General features: G+C 41.7%; 2 protein-coding genes across 10 annotated transcripts in view; one reads left to right on the forward strand and one right to left on the reverse strand.

The window, feature by feature from the left end:
• The window catches only part of tmem253 (transmembrane protein 253), a 3,043-nt gene extending 1,048 nt beyond the window's left edge, over positions 1-1,995 (forward strand). The window contains exons 6-7 of the mRNA XM_014012348.1: positions 63-224; positions 1,338-1,995. Coding sequence (XP_013867802.1) covers positions 63-224; positions 1,338-1,394 — 219 coding nt within the window. The 3' untranslated portion in view covers positions 1,395-1,995. The remainder of the gene's footprint in view (positions 1-62; positions 225-1,337) is intronic.
• Positions 1,996-2,962: 967 nt separating this feature from the next.
• Positions 2,963-15,533, reverse strand: part of frmd4a (FERM domain containing 4A) — a 95,849-nt gene continuing 83,278 nt past the window's right edge. For 7 of the 9 annotated variants that reach the window (XM_014012340.1, XM_014012341.1, XM_014012339.1 and 4 more), the window contains 13 exons: positions 14,733-14,809; positions 13,863-14,004; positions 13,588-13,729; positions 12,064-12,197; positions 11,845-11,967; positions 10,531-10,762; positions 10,365-10,421; positions 10,030-10,267; positions 9,702-9,860; positions 8,242-8,565; positions 7,552-8,132; positions 6,798-6,900; positions 2,963-5,899 (listed from right to left, as the gene is read on the reverse strand). In XM_014012340.1, the coding sequence (XP_013867794.1) occupies positions 5,797-5,899; positions 6,798-6,900; positions 7,552-8,132; positions 8,242-8,565; positions 9,702-9,860; positions 10,030-10,267; positions 10,365-10,421; positions 10,531-10,762; positions 11,845-11,967; positions 12,064-12,197; positions 13,588-13,729; positions 13,863-14,004; positions 14,733-14,809 (2,415 nt within the window). In that variant the 3' untranslated portion in view covers positions 2,963-5,796. Of the gene's footprint in view, positions 5,900-6,343; positions 6,416-6,797; positions 6,901-7,551; positions 8,133-8,241; positions 8,566-9,701; positions 9,861-10,029; positions 10,268-10,364; positions 10,422-10,530; positions 10,763-11,844; positions 11,968-12,063; positions 12,198-13,587; positions 13,730-13,862; positions 14,005-14,732; positions 14,810-15,533 lie in introns of all 9 variants that reach the window. The other 2 variants (XM_014012337.1, XM_014012342.1) reach the window with 2 other exon arrangements.

The raw sequence follows: 15,533 nt of genomic DNA on the forward strand, positions 1-15,533 counted from the left end.
TATATATATATATGTATATGTATGTATTAAATGGAGTCACATTTCTTCTCTTCCTCTCCCAGTTTTCGTCTGCTCAGAGAACCGGCTCACATATCGTAAATGCCACATCCATACTCTTCAACGTCCTGTGTCTCCTGGGCTCAATCTACATACTTTTCCTGTCGTGGCGAGGTCTGCGCCGCTACAGCTCCCCCCAGATCCAGGCCTACTGTCAAGTCTCGCAGGTATACACACAGTTTAGTACAGTGTTTCCCGCAGTTGGGGTCAGGACCACACTGTGCAGGGCCGGCCCCAGCCAATTTGGCCCCCTAAGCAAGATGTGCAAATTTTTTTTAAATCTCACTGCCAATTTTTACACGCTCACAGACCAAATTAAATAGGTGTAACAAATATAGTAACAAACTCATGTAATTTTCATGTAAAGCAGGCCCAGAAACCCACATAACTTGTTGCCTTCATAAACCTGAGTAATCAGTGACTTTTCTACGGACTAAATCAACTATACTCTGATTAAAAAGTTATAAAAAAAACTTTTTCATACCAGTTTGTGGTGCCCTTAGATGGATAGCCCTTTGTATTAGCCTATACTGCCTGTGCCATGGACCAGAAACATTAAGGAGGGGTCAGAATTAAATACATTTCAAAATGACTACTAAGAACTTTTTTTTGGCCTTAATAACAAAAGAGTGAGGTTGGTTTGTTTAAAAATAAATGAAATTAGTATAATGAATATTGTTACTATATGTTTGTAAATTTGACCTGAAAACAATGTTTATCACCCAAAAATAGTTGGGGGCAAAGGTCTCTGATTCTATTATTTTGTGGGTCAAAAGCTGAAAAGTTTGGGAACCACCTGATTGGGCCTGTTAGTGGAAAAATGCAAAAATCTTAATTAAGCAAAGAATGAACTGTTATTAAAATACGGGTCTCGAAATACTCAAATTATATATTTATTTATTTGTATTTAAATGGTTCAGTAATGTATCAAAATACAGAAAGTTTAAACACTAACAACTGCATTTTGCATCTTGTCGTTTCCTGTTTCAGCTCAAAGACATTCAGATTATCTGCTGTCCTTGTAACTCCAAGTTGTCTGCTGCAGAAGCAAAAACATCCTGAATGTTAAAACACTGATTAGATTGAAGATGTATTGAAAGAATGTGTTTTTTTATTTTTTTAAAGCAACTTCGTTTGTCAAAAGTACTTTTAATAATAATAAAAAAACATTAAAATCATTTATAGGTCATTTTATTAGAATAAAACAGAGATGGGTGTTTAAAGGTTTACTGATCAAAAACTGCTGGATTAAAAAAAGCTTTTAATGTATGTTTTTACAGGATCCTGAGGACACTAATGGGCTTCTGCTGGAACAGGAAGTGAATTGTGAAACCTAATGACATGAAAACTCTTTGGATAACTCCCACTTACATATCATCTGAAAACAAAACTACTACTGTTGACAGAGACACTAAGGACTAGTTGTGCAACCCTGATATAAAAATGGAAGAAATCTTATCATGCCTCTAGGACAGAAGACTCTGCATCACTATTTCCCAAGAATCACAAATTCCCAAAGGGCAACAAGAAGCCACAGCAAGAACAGCTTGCAAACAAACAACCTAAAGCCACAATAACCATGAAAGCTTCATTCTTAAAATAAAATTGACAAGTTTATGATATCAAATGTCAGAAAATCTTGATGGTGTAATGGTTGATTTATTTTATTTTATTTTTTGGAAAATGTTTCACATTATTTGCTTTCCTTTTCATTTCCTTAGATGTTGCTTTTAATGGACACTAGAGGGCAGCATTGTCAAACCTTGTTCAAGACGTAGTAGTTTTGTTCTTAAATCAAATCCCTCTGTTTAAAGCTGGACTTCATTCTAATTTATTGAGGAGGTGGAACTTTTATGACTTGACGAGTATGATATATATACTATATTTTATATCTGTAATCTAAATGTCATTGAGTGTAAATAAAACCTTAGAAATGAAGCTCAGTTCTGTTCAAATCCTTCATGAACAAATGAGATTGATGGCATCTTCACCAAACTTGGACAAATCTTTAAACCTGTCCTACTTTTAGAATATAAAATAAATCTGAACACTTCATTAACATTTCCCCAGTGATTTGTGAGATATTTTGCTAACAGACACTCAAACACAAGCAGGAACATTATCATCTAACTTTGGTGGCGAGCAATAATTAAACAAGATCGTACAGCTGTGTTGCAAACAGACATATGAACAAAGCAACAGGCTAACAGACTTGAACAAGTGAAAAAGAACAAAAAACCCAGAGTGCAGCAACTTTCTCACGGCATGTCGGGCTAACAGCTTCCAGCTGTTGGCTGGTTGGGAGAGCTGCTATGGGAACACATGAAGAACAAAGAGGAACATGATATTAATTCAGAAAAGGCCAAAGAACTGTAGAACAAACCAAAACTGCATGATGAGGATTAGTGTCCTCTCAGACACAGACTTAAGACTATTTAGATAAAAAGGCATAAAATCTCTCCTGTTGTGTACTTTTGTCTGTCACCCCACTTTCAGGGTACGTGGTAGGAGGTCAGATTTCCATAAATGCTGCTAGTATTACAAGGCAGGAATTGAAGTTGCTGAGCGAGGAAACACAAGCTAAAAAAAACAAAATAGGTTGAAAAGCTGGTTTTAAGCTTGTGAACTGTTGAGTCACTTCTTTCATGTTTGGATTGTTCATTCCTTTAACTCCAGAGGAAATCCTCTTTCCTTTGACTTGGACTGACGGGATGTGATGACACGAGAGTGAGTGTGTCTGGAGGAGCGGGAGTGGTGATTACATGTTATGATTCCTCGTGATGAGTCCGACACGGTGACCCTTAACCTGAATGACTAACGGGTTTTACCCCACCTCCCCTTCACCAGGCAGCTGCTAAGAAGTGAGGAAAAAGAAGAAGAACAAAGGCAAGACAAAGGCACCGTCTTGAGAACATTCATCAATAATTTATTTTTCTTACTCTCAAGAACCAGCACGGCTTCTCATCTTGAAAGTTCATCAGTAATTTCCAACAACACAGTTTTGCAAAATGTAAAGTTACTATACAAATTCTTAATAGAAAAAAAAAAGAATAAATTAACTGCGGGGTTCCGATTCTTTTAATCAACTCCGCATTTTTTTAAATTTGTTTTTCTACAACGCATTTTAATGTTTAGTTACAGCTGARGAGAACTGAGAAAATCAAGTTACATGCTCTATTGTCTGGCTGAGGAAGTGATCGACTGTTGGGACTGTTAAAATAAGCTTCATTTTGCACATCTGATACTGAACCTATTGAATGAAGAAATGTCAATGCAGTTACTGGTCATTTTGTAGCACCTCATTAGGGTTGTTTTAAATATTGGAGCTAAAAGAAAAGACAATACTGGTCCATATAAAATGTAGTGTTGTTAAAACAACAAACGTGTTACCTTCTGTACAAACAGGAAAAAAAACTGATAAAATAGGTACCTCCTTTCTCCCGGAGTATTACTAAAAATCCTCATCTTGGAAAGGGAAAGTGCTGCGTGAGACTACAGAGGAACATCACTCTTGTTCACAACGGTCTCAAAGGTCAGAGATTAGAGCTAGGGCAGAGAATTAGGTGGCAGAGCACACTTTGGAGCAAAGAGAACTGATTTCAGCAGGAAAAAGTTGGAGGTTGTGCTGTCTTTGGGTCATTTGTCAGAGGATTTGCAGGGCATGCATGGGATTGGAAGTTCAAGACAGAAATGCACAAAAACACTTAAGCTTGAAAAGCAATCATGATGAAATCCAATCAGATAGAACCCAGTGATTGCTGGTTCCAGTCTTGCATATTTTTCTTTATCAAAACTAACCAAGGATGAATGATACATGCAACCAAAACTATACCTTTTTCTTTTGGAACACAACGTAGAAACAACTTACGGCAAAGAAAACATCTGTTAATGGCGGACAGGGTGAGATTTGTCTCTGTTCATCCAGTCCTAATCAGATTTCAAATTGTCTGTCAAAGCAATTTTGAATTTATTACTTGAATAATTACAAACAGATGAAAAAAGAATGGTTAAGACTTTAAAAACAAGAAACGGCAACAAAAAGAAACTTCTTCTTCATACAAAGTCAGGTGTGCTTTTCAAACCCTGTTCTGGATTTTTGATTGGGATGTCTGAAAAAAGTTATTTTTAGTTTCTTTTTCCTTTTTTGCCCTCGCATCAGGACTTTTTGTCAACCTGACCACGACCCCCCCAAAAAGTTACATTAACAGTTAAAAGTTTACACACTGACACAGGAACACAGAAAACTGCAGGTCCAGCCCACGAAGACACGACATGTTGTGCTTTCATATGAAACTAAATGGATTCAACTCGATGGAAAATGAAACGAACATCGTCTCCTGCTGCTTTTTAAAAAATGGCTTCTTAGACAGTCATGATTAGAAGGAGTACGTATGACTGCAATAGGTTCAGTGGTGAATTACAGTACGCTCGCAAAGCACCAAGATGTTTAGAAGTAATAATTTGGGTTCAGATGGGAAAACACAGTGCTGTAAGGGGACCGACTCAGCAAGGTAAGAACCAGAGTGGAGGGACAAACCTCCCAGCAAAAACTGTTTTTGACAGTTGCTCATCACTGAGCAGCATCAACAAGAATCTGCAAAGTATGCCCACAGATTTTTAACAGTTGTTCACTGTTAGAGATTTTTAAAAAAAAGAGATAAGATGAAATGAAAATATCTCTCACTGCAGTATCTGTGACAGGATTGACCTCCAAACAACCATGATTTATAACTGATCATTTTGGACAAATGATTTTCATTTTGTCGATGAAGTCGGCAAAAATAAAAACCTGCAGGCCGATGCCTAATCTCCAAGTTCTGCCAGTGATGTTTTCAGATCCTTCATTTCAATCATCCCAGTGCTGAGAACCGGACATGCCAGTTTCAGTTTCCCTCTGTAGATTCAAACCAGTTCGTAGCCTTGTGCAGTGTTCATTATTGCTATAGCCCTCGTCTGTGTCAGGTAATGTCCCAGAACGCCACCTGATGTCGTCACAGGGATTCGCTCACATATTGCCAACTGATGACATCTCTGCTGAGGCACCTGCCCAAAGAACCGTGACGTGACCAGTTGATCCAGCAGCCGTGTTTGGAGGTGGGTTAAACAGTGTTAAATCTGAAATCTTCTCTTTTTTTTTTAGAAATATAAATTAGGAAATTTGAAAAAAAAAAACATAAAACAGTGAGAACGGGGATAATGAAATGCAACATAGTTCATGTACTAATTTAAAAAAATGATTTTTTTTTCTTTAAACTGGTGGCTCAAATCCAGTGTGTATCGTCTGACCGGGCGGTAGCACCGCAGGGATAACAGGACGCAGTGTCGGGGGGAAAAATGTCCTGGGCCGATCCATGTTGGGTTTGTTGAGTGTGAAAAGCGTTTGTGATGTTCTGTGCTCTGTCTTTCCTTGCTCTTGACCCTTTGGCCCATTGCTTGTGTGCTCCAGAAGGTGAAGAAGGGAAGGACTCCATCGTGCTGAGGTGGCACTTCTCAGTCCGTCCTGGGAAAAAAGACCTTATCAAAACCCAGCAAATGCGTCCCTGTCCGGCTGAGCTGTGATAGGCGGGGCGTGAAGAAGAAAGTGGGAAGATTTAAGGAGACAGCTCCTGTTCCGTTGCATCTGGGGTGGCTGAAGGACACTAAGGATGAGGTTATTGGTTGCTGATGGGTTTTAGTGACGAACAGAGAGGAGGTCGTAGGAGAGAACAAAGGGATACTTCTCGGCCCTGCAGGAAGGTCTCAGACCAGTGTCCCAGGTTGGGCCTTGTCTTTTCCGTACCACTGCACATCTGCCAGCTCCGAACACAGGGGGCTGCTGAGAAAACAGCTGTCACTAAAAGACCTGCAGAAAAAGACACAAACGTGTCACTGACAGCATTTCATTTCCACAACTTTCAAAATAAGACGTCTAAATGCTGCTGAGCCTTTATGTTAAAAATGTTGCACAACAGTGGCTTGTTAAGTGTTTTTATTAGTTAATCCTGAAAGGAGTGAACTGTGAAGCATCAGTCAGAACACAGCTGTGCACATGCAAAGATCAGACCCTAACAGATGCAGAGAGACACACATACACCACCAGAGGAAGAAATACAAAGAACCTTTTCCATCATCACCACATAAAACTTACTATTACTATCACTTCCTGTTTACAGGACTTGTCTGTTTACTAAGATGCTATATGTTTATTTATTTTCTGCCAAAATGTTATTATGCTGCTGCTACTTTTTTGCCAACATCACTACAATATAACTTTAGACCAACAGGAGTTTGAGACCACTGGCGGTACCTCTATGCATCAGAGCTGGGCTGAGGGGGAGACTGACAGACGTCCTCAGTAGGAAAGCTGTCTCCTGTGCCTCTAAACCAAGAGAGAGGACACACACAGAAGGAAAGGAGGGTTAGTAAAGACAGGAAGACAAACGGGAAAGAAATGCCAAATAGCTGCCAAATAGTGAGCGATTTTGTTCGGAAGGAAAAGAACAACAAGCAGCTGCGTGAGATGAAAGAACAGAGAAGAGACACGAGTAAAACATTAGGAACACAAACTGGAAACATAAAAACGATTACATTCTAAAGAACCACAAAATCACACACAGACACCGAGGATGAGTTCAGTGATGAAAAGAGAACAGACGATCAAAGCTCATGAGTTAAGACGGAGGTTTGAACCAATCAGTGGGGCAGGCAGCTGAGGCAAGTCTTTTTGTACCCTCCGCTGCTGCTGTGTGTGCGTTTCTTACCCGTTCTTCCAGTTGAGGATGTGCTGTGGGCTGCAGGGGGGTGTGGGGGTGGCTGGGTGCTCGCTGGAGGGGGTCAGGCTCCTCTGACTGTGAGGGGACGCAGCTGAAAGGAGAAATGATAGTTAGTCAAAGAAAATTATTTCTCACATGTAGAGTTAAGCGCTCTGTGAGACAAAAAAAATGCTTTTGCTTCAGAGGTCAATAAAGTCCCAAACAGTTAAGCTAACCTTATTGGTGCAACATAACGCACTTCAGTCACATTATTAAAATTACAAATCCTAAATCAAAAATTAAAAAAAGAAAAAATAAATAAAAAAAACACGTGGCTTTCAACTTTTATCTGTTGTCGTAATGGACTCTCAGCTTTGCTTAATCTGGTTCCCATTGTTAAAATCTCCTCTCTGTTCAGGCTGTTTCCTTCCAGGGTGAAACTCTATCAACACTTTTGTGTTGCAGCTTTATCAAAGCGCTCCATTAGAGTTTATTTAACAAAACATTTTAATCTTTTTTTCTTTCATCACAAATTTTTGGTTTTGCAAACTGATTCATCTCCACTGAGAAATCCCCGGTACAAACACTTCCACAGAGTGTTTTTTTTTTTTCTAAATTTGCTCTGAGGACTTTTTATTGGAGGATCATTATTTAAAACTACACACAGGCTGTGACTTTCACACAGCATGTAACGTCATCACAATGTTTGAATCAGCTGCTGTTTAACTCATACAGATTTTAGTGAGAATAGTTGGGGCTTTACCTGGTGAACACTTGGCGAGTGTTCCTACTCTAGTCCCTCGACCATGTCCCAGAGTTCCTTGCTGCGACCCAGACTCAGAGGATGTGGACCCCGAATGTGAGTGATTCCTTTCCTTCAGGCTTCCTGAAGACCTCTGGTACCAACACCGCAGCTCTTCAGACACCGCGGCCCTCCCCCCTCCTCCACCACCACCCTCTCTCCCTAACGATGGAGTCCGTACGATCTGAGACCGTGATGGCGTGAGCCGGCCACTTCCCTCGCCTCCCTCCTCTCCGCCCCAGGCCTCCTTGTACAGCCCCCCGGCCGTGTAAGAGCTGGAGGTCTTGAACTGAGCCTTGACGCTGTAATGGCCCTCCTGGTCGCTCTCCAGGCTGCGTACCACCACAGCGTTGGTGCTGCCTTCCACGTACAGAGGGTACTCCTTGATGCGGTACTGGGAGGAGGGCTGGCTCTGGCTGTGGAGGTAGACTCCGTGGTGCCCACCTCCTGTCCCACCTCCATTTGAGCCTCCAACAGAGCCGTTTTTAGCTGCCAGGTTTGGCATAGAGCCAGAATTAGAGGAACCTAAGTTACCTGCAGACCTGTAGAAGAAATAGACATTCACTCATTAAGCTCACGATGTTTCTGTTTAATGATACTCTTTTCAAATCAATTGAAAAGATAGAAAAGGCGAGCAGGCCCGGCACTCACCTGTGCCTTTGTCTCTGCCTCTGCCTTGCTTTAGAGGGCGAGTCTTCTCCCAGAGTAGAGTAGTTGGGATTACTGCCTGGGGGTCCACCGGAGGGGCAGTAATGCTCCGAGCTGCTTTGGCTGGTGCAGGATGAACAGTCATCCAAAGGGTCAGAGCCGTTGGAGCCTCGTCCCGGGCCGAGGAAGAAGTCCGGACTGCCCAGAGTGTGCGGGTGTGCGTCCGAATCAGACGCCAGCAGTTTGCCCTGAGACTCAAGGCTGGAGCTGCGGTTCCTAAAGTGCTGAGAGAGACTGTGCAGACGGGTGGGACTGATGTCCACTGACCTGTGGTATGAAGAAACAAAACAAAACAAAAAACTAAACTGAATCATTTCACTTTCATTTACAGCCTTTTAACTTAAAGGGATCCTCGATTAGTTGTAACATTAGACTTTATTTGATAAACATTTATTTTAACTGTAAAATAAAGACTGTAAAAATACTGTAGGCTGTTTAGTTTTGCAAATTTTTAAAAATTTATTTTAACACGGACGGAGCCATTTTATTTACACACAAAGCATTCTGGGTAAATGATGATGTGGATAGGACCTCGGTGTGAGCGAGCTATGTCCACCCTGAAGGTTAATCTTGGACAATATCTGATGATTGTCTCTTTAAATGAAACCAGAGAGCGTTGACAGAGAGGAGAAGGTAGAAATGACTCAGCCTGTAACTGAAAATATAGATGGAGGACAACAGAGCTGCTTCATGGAATTAGAACCTCAGCTTAGCCTGTTAGCCTTCGCACTAGCGCTGACACTATATTGCCTTATATGTATTAGCTCGGTGCTAGCGCAACAAACTAACAAGCTAAACTGAGGTCCTCCATCCATATTTTCAGTTGCAGTCTGAGTCATTTCAATGTTCCCCTCTCTGTCATGTGGAGTACTTCAGTGACGAGAGGAGAATGTGTAGCGCTGAGCTAATACATATATATGGTGATAGCGTCTGGGCTAACGCTAAAGCTAACAGGCTAAGCTGAGGTTCTTCTTCCATGAAGCAGCTCTGTTGTCCTCCATTTATATTTTCAGTTACAGGCTGAGTTGTTTCTACCTTCTCCTCTCTGTCAACGCTCTCTGGTTTCATTTAAAAGAGGTAATCATCAGATATTGTCCAAGATTAACCTTCAGGGTGGAGCAGCCTCACACCGAGGACCTATCCACATCATCATTTACCCAGAATGCTTTGCGTGTAAATAAAATGGCCCCGTCCATGTAATTTATTTTTAAATTTTAATTTAAAAATTATAAAAACTAAACAGCCTATAGTATTTTTACAGTCTTTATTTTACAGTTAAAATATATGTTTATCAAATAAAGTCTAATGTTACAACTAATCATGGATCCCTTTAAAAATGATTCCTTATTTGAGTGAGTGGATAATGCTTTCTGGTTAATCAGTGAATGAAATCAGTGGCTGACCTGGTGGAATGTACATAGTGTGGCGTTCTAGTTCTCAGGTCCGGTGTTGAGGGCATGCTGGACTGAGAGTTCCACTGAGGCATGTTCTTGTTAGGACTGCTCTGAAGAGAATTACTACCTCCTGCTTCGGCACTGCCAGAACTTGGAAATCGCCTGTGACTAAACAGAGTTACATTTATATTTAAAGGTCACTGCCTTTTTGCAGAAGGGTGTGTCGTGTTTCATTATCAATAAAATAACTACTGTAAGACACCTCCTCTTTAACGTCCATGTGCAGTTTGGGTGGAAATGAGCATTTGAGGAGAAGTCAAAAGAAACGTTCACACACCTGGAGTGAGATGAGCGCTTCTTCACTTTTTCATAAGGCTCATCCAGTGACGACTCGCTCCACATTTTGGGTTTGATGGGAGACTTGTCATAGTCAGAGCGTGTGTAGTGCATGTGTCGCAGGCCGTCCAGCGACTGAGGAGGAGGAGGCCGGCTATGAGACGGTGGACGTGGAGGGAGGCCTTTATGAGGCGATGCTACAGGAGAGAAGGTTGGGGTACCGGTAACTTGAGGATCATCTGAAAAAGAATCAGTGAATCAAGTCAGAGGAAGTGGTTCAAACTGAATAAAATGATTAATGATCTCAGAAAAAGAAAAAAAAAAACAGGTATTTACCGTCATCTAAAACGAGCGCATCAGACAATGAGCTGTCTTCAGAGCATATATTAGCTTCTGAAAAAGAAAAAACAAAAGCAAGAATTATAAAATGTTATCAAAACAAATCAAATTGCAGACTATTACTCTTTAATCTGTATCCTAGAAAAATACTTATACATTGTACCTTCAATGATAAGCGATGCTCTCTGCGTTGGCTTCTTGCCGGAGCGGACCCGATACTCGTTGATAGAGTTCTCAATTTCCTGGAGCTTCTTCAGTGCATTCAGATAAGAGGTCTTCCGCTGTTTCTTCAGCTTCTTGCTGCTCACGTGAGGATCACTGGCGAGACGCCTGGCTGCCTCCGTGATCTGCGACTGAATGGCGAACTCCCGCTCCAACCGCTCCAGCTCCTCTTCCTGGTGAACACACAAACACGGGTGAAAATAGCGCAAAGTTGCTGGTTCCTTTCAGTGTTGTAGCGACAGAGAGCAATGACCAATCCAAGAACAACAAGGGCTAGTTTGCAGACACGAACTCATACTCACTCTCCCATGCCTCATTTTTTGGTAAGACACACAAGGAAAGAAAGACCTGCCAGACAAAACACGCTGCGGAAATCATTTATCTGTGCTGTGGCTGTGCTTTTTCTCACCACCGGACTGTCTCTATTTGGAAACCCGTGTCCCCAAAGATTAAAGCTCCAGCATCAATCCATCCCCTCCTACACTATGGCTCTATAGAGATTTGTGGAGCAGAGCAGGTTGACCAAGTAAAACATGAAAGTAGAACACAAAACTATCCTCCAAGAATGTGAGAAGAGGGAAGGAAATAATTTATGGATGACCTGTGACACAGACTATTTACAGCTGGAAGGTAATTAGTCCTCTCACATCTGAGAGAAAATCCACGTGAATCCATTTGACCCCACAGAGACAGTCGACGATGTCTTCCATTGGGTTGACCTAATATTAGACTACCTCAGTTCAGAGGAATCTCTTTCACCAACACCGGCTGTGCACCTCCTGCATGAGCAACGTCTGTTTCTGTGTGCAGAGTTGAAAGTGCTCAGCGTAAATTAAGAAACATCTTTCTGCAAGCAAAGTGGTTTTTGTGATATTGTGCGTCTGGATTCCTTTCAAAGCACACAACCTCGGTGATACACACATACGCACACATTCACAAGCACGTACAATCCTACTATCACCACTTCCTGTGGTGAAAACGCTGCCAGACTAAATTTAGAAGCTCGGCTCTGCTGGAAAAATCTACCCGTGGCACAAAAAGGCAGCAAGACGTGAAAATAAGTAGAGCTTCTTTGAGGCACAAGATGTCTCAGAGTGCAATCTTTTTACTGTAACGTTCTCTGCTTAGAAACTAAACTTTATTTGTGTGAATCAGCACAGCAGTTTTTAATGCATTCATTGTGATATTGTGCTTTCATGTTTTTTTGTTGTGTGGATAACAGATTTGAAAGTAAGGAGAATAGTTGAGCTTTTACCTCTCCTTTAGGAAGAATTTTTTGCTCATCCAGTTTGAAGGCGGTGCCAATCTTCCGCCTCACTGTGGGTGGCTCTTCCCCCGGATCCAGAGGATATTCTTTGGGAAGCTTTCCTGTTAGTTCCTGGAAAATATAAGAGACAAGCCACTTAAAAATTAGAACAAGAGAGCTAGAAAGCATTTCAAAATATGTGCCAGTGTTGGAAAAGTCCTCTCGTACCGCCTCTCTGATACAGATGCTCTTGAGCTCCTCTAGTCTCTGTCTTAGAGTTTCCTCCAGAGCTTCCTGCCTGGCTCTCAAAGCTGCCAACATGTCCTTCTTAGCAGTTTGGGAGCTGTCTGATTCCTGAGAGCCTGCAGGGCACAAGCGACACAACACATAAGGCCAGGAGTCTGGAGCAAACTTGTGAGTCAGATTCAGGGAAGGATAAACTGTGTGTGCACCTGCTAGCTTTACAGGATGTTTACATGAAGCCAATGGAACATTTTGATAAGGAAACTGAGTTTTAGTGCTGTGTTTGTGCGAGCAACATGAGTGTTTGGAGCGTAGGGCAGTTTGGGACAAAGTCTGTGACGCACATTTCCAAGACCCTGAGATGCTGCCACTCTTGTTTGTAATGTGCTTTGTTGAAAACACCACACACACACATGCATATAAGACACACAAACACACACAGACTGTTTTTCTCTGTCACTTCCCCATTGTGGTTGACTGTGTGGTTGAACTTTCAAACAATCCTTAAGTAACCACTGCTGAAAATCTTTGGTCACAGAGAAACCAATAAGAGTGCTTTAGTGTTGCAAGATGCTCCACATGAAGGTTCAAAGATTCTAATAATGAACTATGTGGAGCTCAAAACAGCTACAAACACTTCTGTTTGGAGTTTACCCTTCTAGAGCAGACAAACTTTTCCTAAACCTAATTTTCAGGCTTGAAGGGGGAAAAAAACAAGGAGAAACTTTCAAGCTCAGCCCAGCTTTCAACAGTCAAGCAGAAACGCTACTAGTAACAGTTTCTGTGACAAGTTTATGCTGCAGTTAACAGTGAAAATCATTATTTCTTTGACCATGAAGCACAAAGAAAAGTGAAAACAACAGATAAGACGAAGCCACGCTGATATAAAACAGGAACTAAACTGAGGATCATCAGAAACTGTGAAAGTGGAGATGAGGAACTGTGAGAAAAAAAACGAAAAGAAGGAAAATAACAGGAATTCTGTGCAGTATTTTGCTCAGCATTTTCTTATTTCAATTAAGAGGTTTAAATATACTCATTACACTTGTCTTGAAATACAACCTGAGCACCAACCAATCATTTTACTACACTTGTATTTCTTCTCAGCATTGAAATGTCTGTCTGGGACAAAAAGAGTGTTTTCTTTTCAATTCTAATTTTGGTTTAAATACAAATGTTCTCGTCACACTCATTGATTGCTCAACACAGATAAGCATTGTTTTAAAGACCATGGTGAAATCTGCACACCCACAGCTGCCTTCCATTCCTTCACCCACTAAATTTAGGAGGCGGGGGAGCCTATGGGGGATGATTCTGTGTGACATAGAGGGTGGGAGTGGTGTCCTGTACGTACTGACTGACACTGGGTGGTGTGAGGGTGTACATTATGTGGGAGAGCGTTCAATAGAGAATGAGTAGTCTCTTTCCTGCAGCAGCTGTTTCTGTCTCTCCAAACCTCCTCATTGACAGCACAGCATGCGTGTTCCTTCCACACACACTCACACTGACCTGAGGAGAGTAGACTTCCACTGCTGCCACTGATAATCTTGCCCTTGCTGCCCATGTTGGCCAGTTTGGATGTCTTCAAAGTTCCAGTTTCAGTGAGGTCTATGGCAATCTCGCTCAAACTCCTCGCTGCATGGATCTTTGACTGAGAGGATCAGAGAAACAAGAGTTTGTCAAATCTTTTTTTAAGCTACCTAATTAGCTTAAACATACCCCTTGTTTATTTTTACCCAGACCTGCTGTTGCTTTTGATTTTATATTTTGTGAGAAAGACCAACCTTGCTCTGCTTGCGGTCCAGGTAGAACTGATGTTGGCTGATAGCCATGGCCCAGATGGACTTGATGAGGGCAGGACAGGCGTACCAGGTGTGCACAGCAATGCCACTGTGGCCAAATGTCCTTCTTGTTACCGACGCCCTACTGTAGGATCAGACACAAAGCCTTCTTATATATACTGAATACAAACGGTCTACTGAAAAAGACAAAAAAATGATGATTAAAAAGTTGCTTTTTCATATCGCCGCACACAATGTTCCGATTTGTTTACTTGTCCTTTTTTAAACAGCTATGTGTACCGGAGCAGCAGAGCAGCTCCCTCTAATGACAACTTCCTTTAAAGAAAACACCACTGCTCCCTGTTTCACCCTGTCTGTCTCTTTTTGTCCTTTCCCTCCCTCTGTGTGCCTGTAGAATAACACTCCATATATATAGCTATGTTAAGTAAACACAAGAGAGGTCAGTTTCTCAGCAAAATGTCTGTCACGCAGCCATCAGTTATCGGTTTACTCTTTGTGTATGTGAATATGTATGTGATCAAAAACACATGTTTATTATTGCAAGAACTATAAATCTGACTTACATCCCTAATATCCTGCCATGCTGCCAAGACAAACTTTCCTCCCTTGACCAAAGTAGATTGCAAGTTGTCTTTTCCTCCTCTGCACAATATGACTTTAAATGTATTCCATTTTGGCAGGATGGGAATTTACATTAAAGGTGACTAAGAGTTATCATACTATTTTCACTAACATACTAGAACTGGTATGAGACAATAGTCTAACTAGCAATTAAAAAATCATTCGTGCTGAAACAATAGAAACATCTGTATTAGTAACTAACATTAGTTTTAGCTTGTAATATAAATTTACCTTCTGGGGTCATGAACTTCCACAGAGAACTTCTTCTCTCTGAAGTAGAGGTTCTCCAGCTGACGCCATTGAAACACCTGAGATTTAAGAGAAACAGACGGTCTTCAGGAAAGCTCAAAGGGGAAAAAAAACCTGCTTCTCATTAAATCCACAAAAACCCGATCTCTTGGCTGAATGCTTCAATTTGTTTGACTAGGATACGCAAAGAAAACAGAAGACCGGGGAGAAAAAGACATTCTGATAAAAATGTTTTGTTAAGGGCAGAAAGACGAGACCTAATCTGGAGGTCTATGTATGATCAGGTCCAGACCAAAGCAGTCTTTTCACAATGAATCCCAGGACTGGATGACCTCACTTTGGAGAAAGACAGCGTGAGCGGAAGAAGGCTTGACTTTTCTTTTTTTCTCTCTCTCTCTCTCTCTCTCTTCCGTCTCCTTCACGAACCATCAGCTTCTCTGTAAAATAAAGCCGCAGCCAGCTGGGCAAGAAAGTTTCCTTTAAGACGTCCTTCGCAGCCGGTGTGTGTGTTCAATCCTCCCGGGCGAAAAGGGAACAGAAAGGTTTGAGGTGGTGGGTGTCCACCATCTGGAGTCATGTGGATGTGTCGATGCAGAGAAAGTGTGTAAAGTTAAGTTTCCTCCTCTCCTGGAGATTTGCTGGGAGGGCTTTGAGGAGAGGGGGAGTGACCCCTCCTCTCTCCCTCAGGAATTGCGTGTTGTGCTCCAGGCTGCAGTTGGGAGGTGTGTGTGTGTGTGTGTGTGTGTGTGTGTGTGTGTGTGTGTGTGTGTGTGTGTGTGTGTG

Source organism: Austrofundulus limnaeus, unplaced genomic scaffold, assembly GCF_001266775.1.
Source record: "Austrofundulus limnaeus strain Quisiro unplaced genomic scaffold, Austrofundulus_limnaeus-1.0 Scaffold90, whole genome shotgun sequence".
Lineage (NCBI taxonomy): Eukaryota > Metazoa > Chordata > Actinopteri > Cyprinodontiformes > Rivulidae > Austrofundulus > Austrofundulus limnaeus.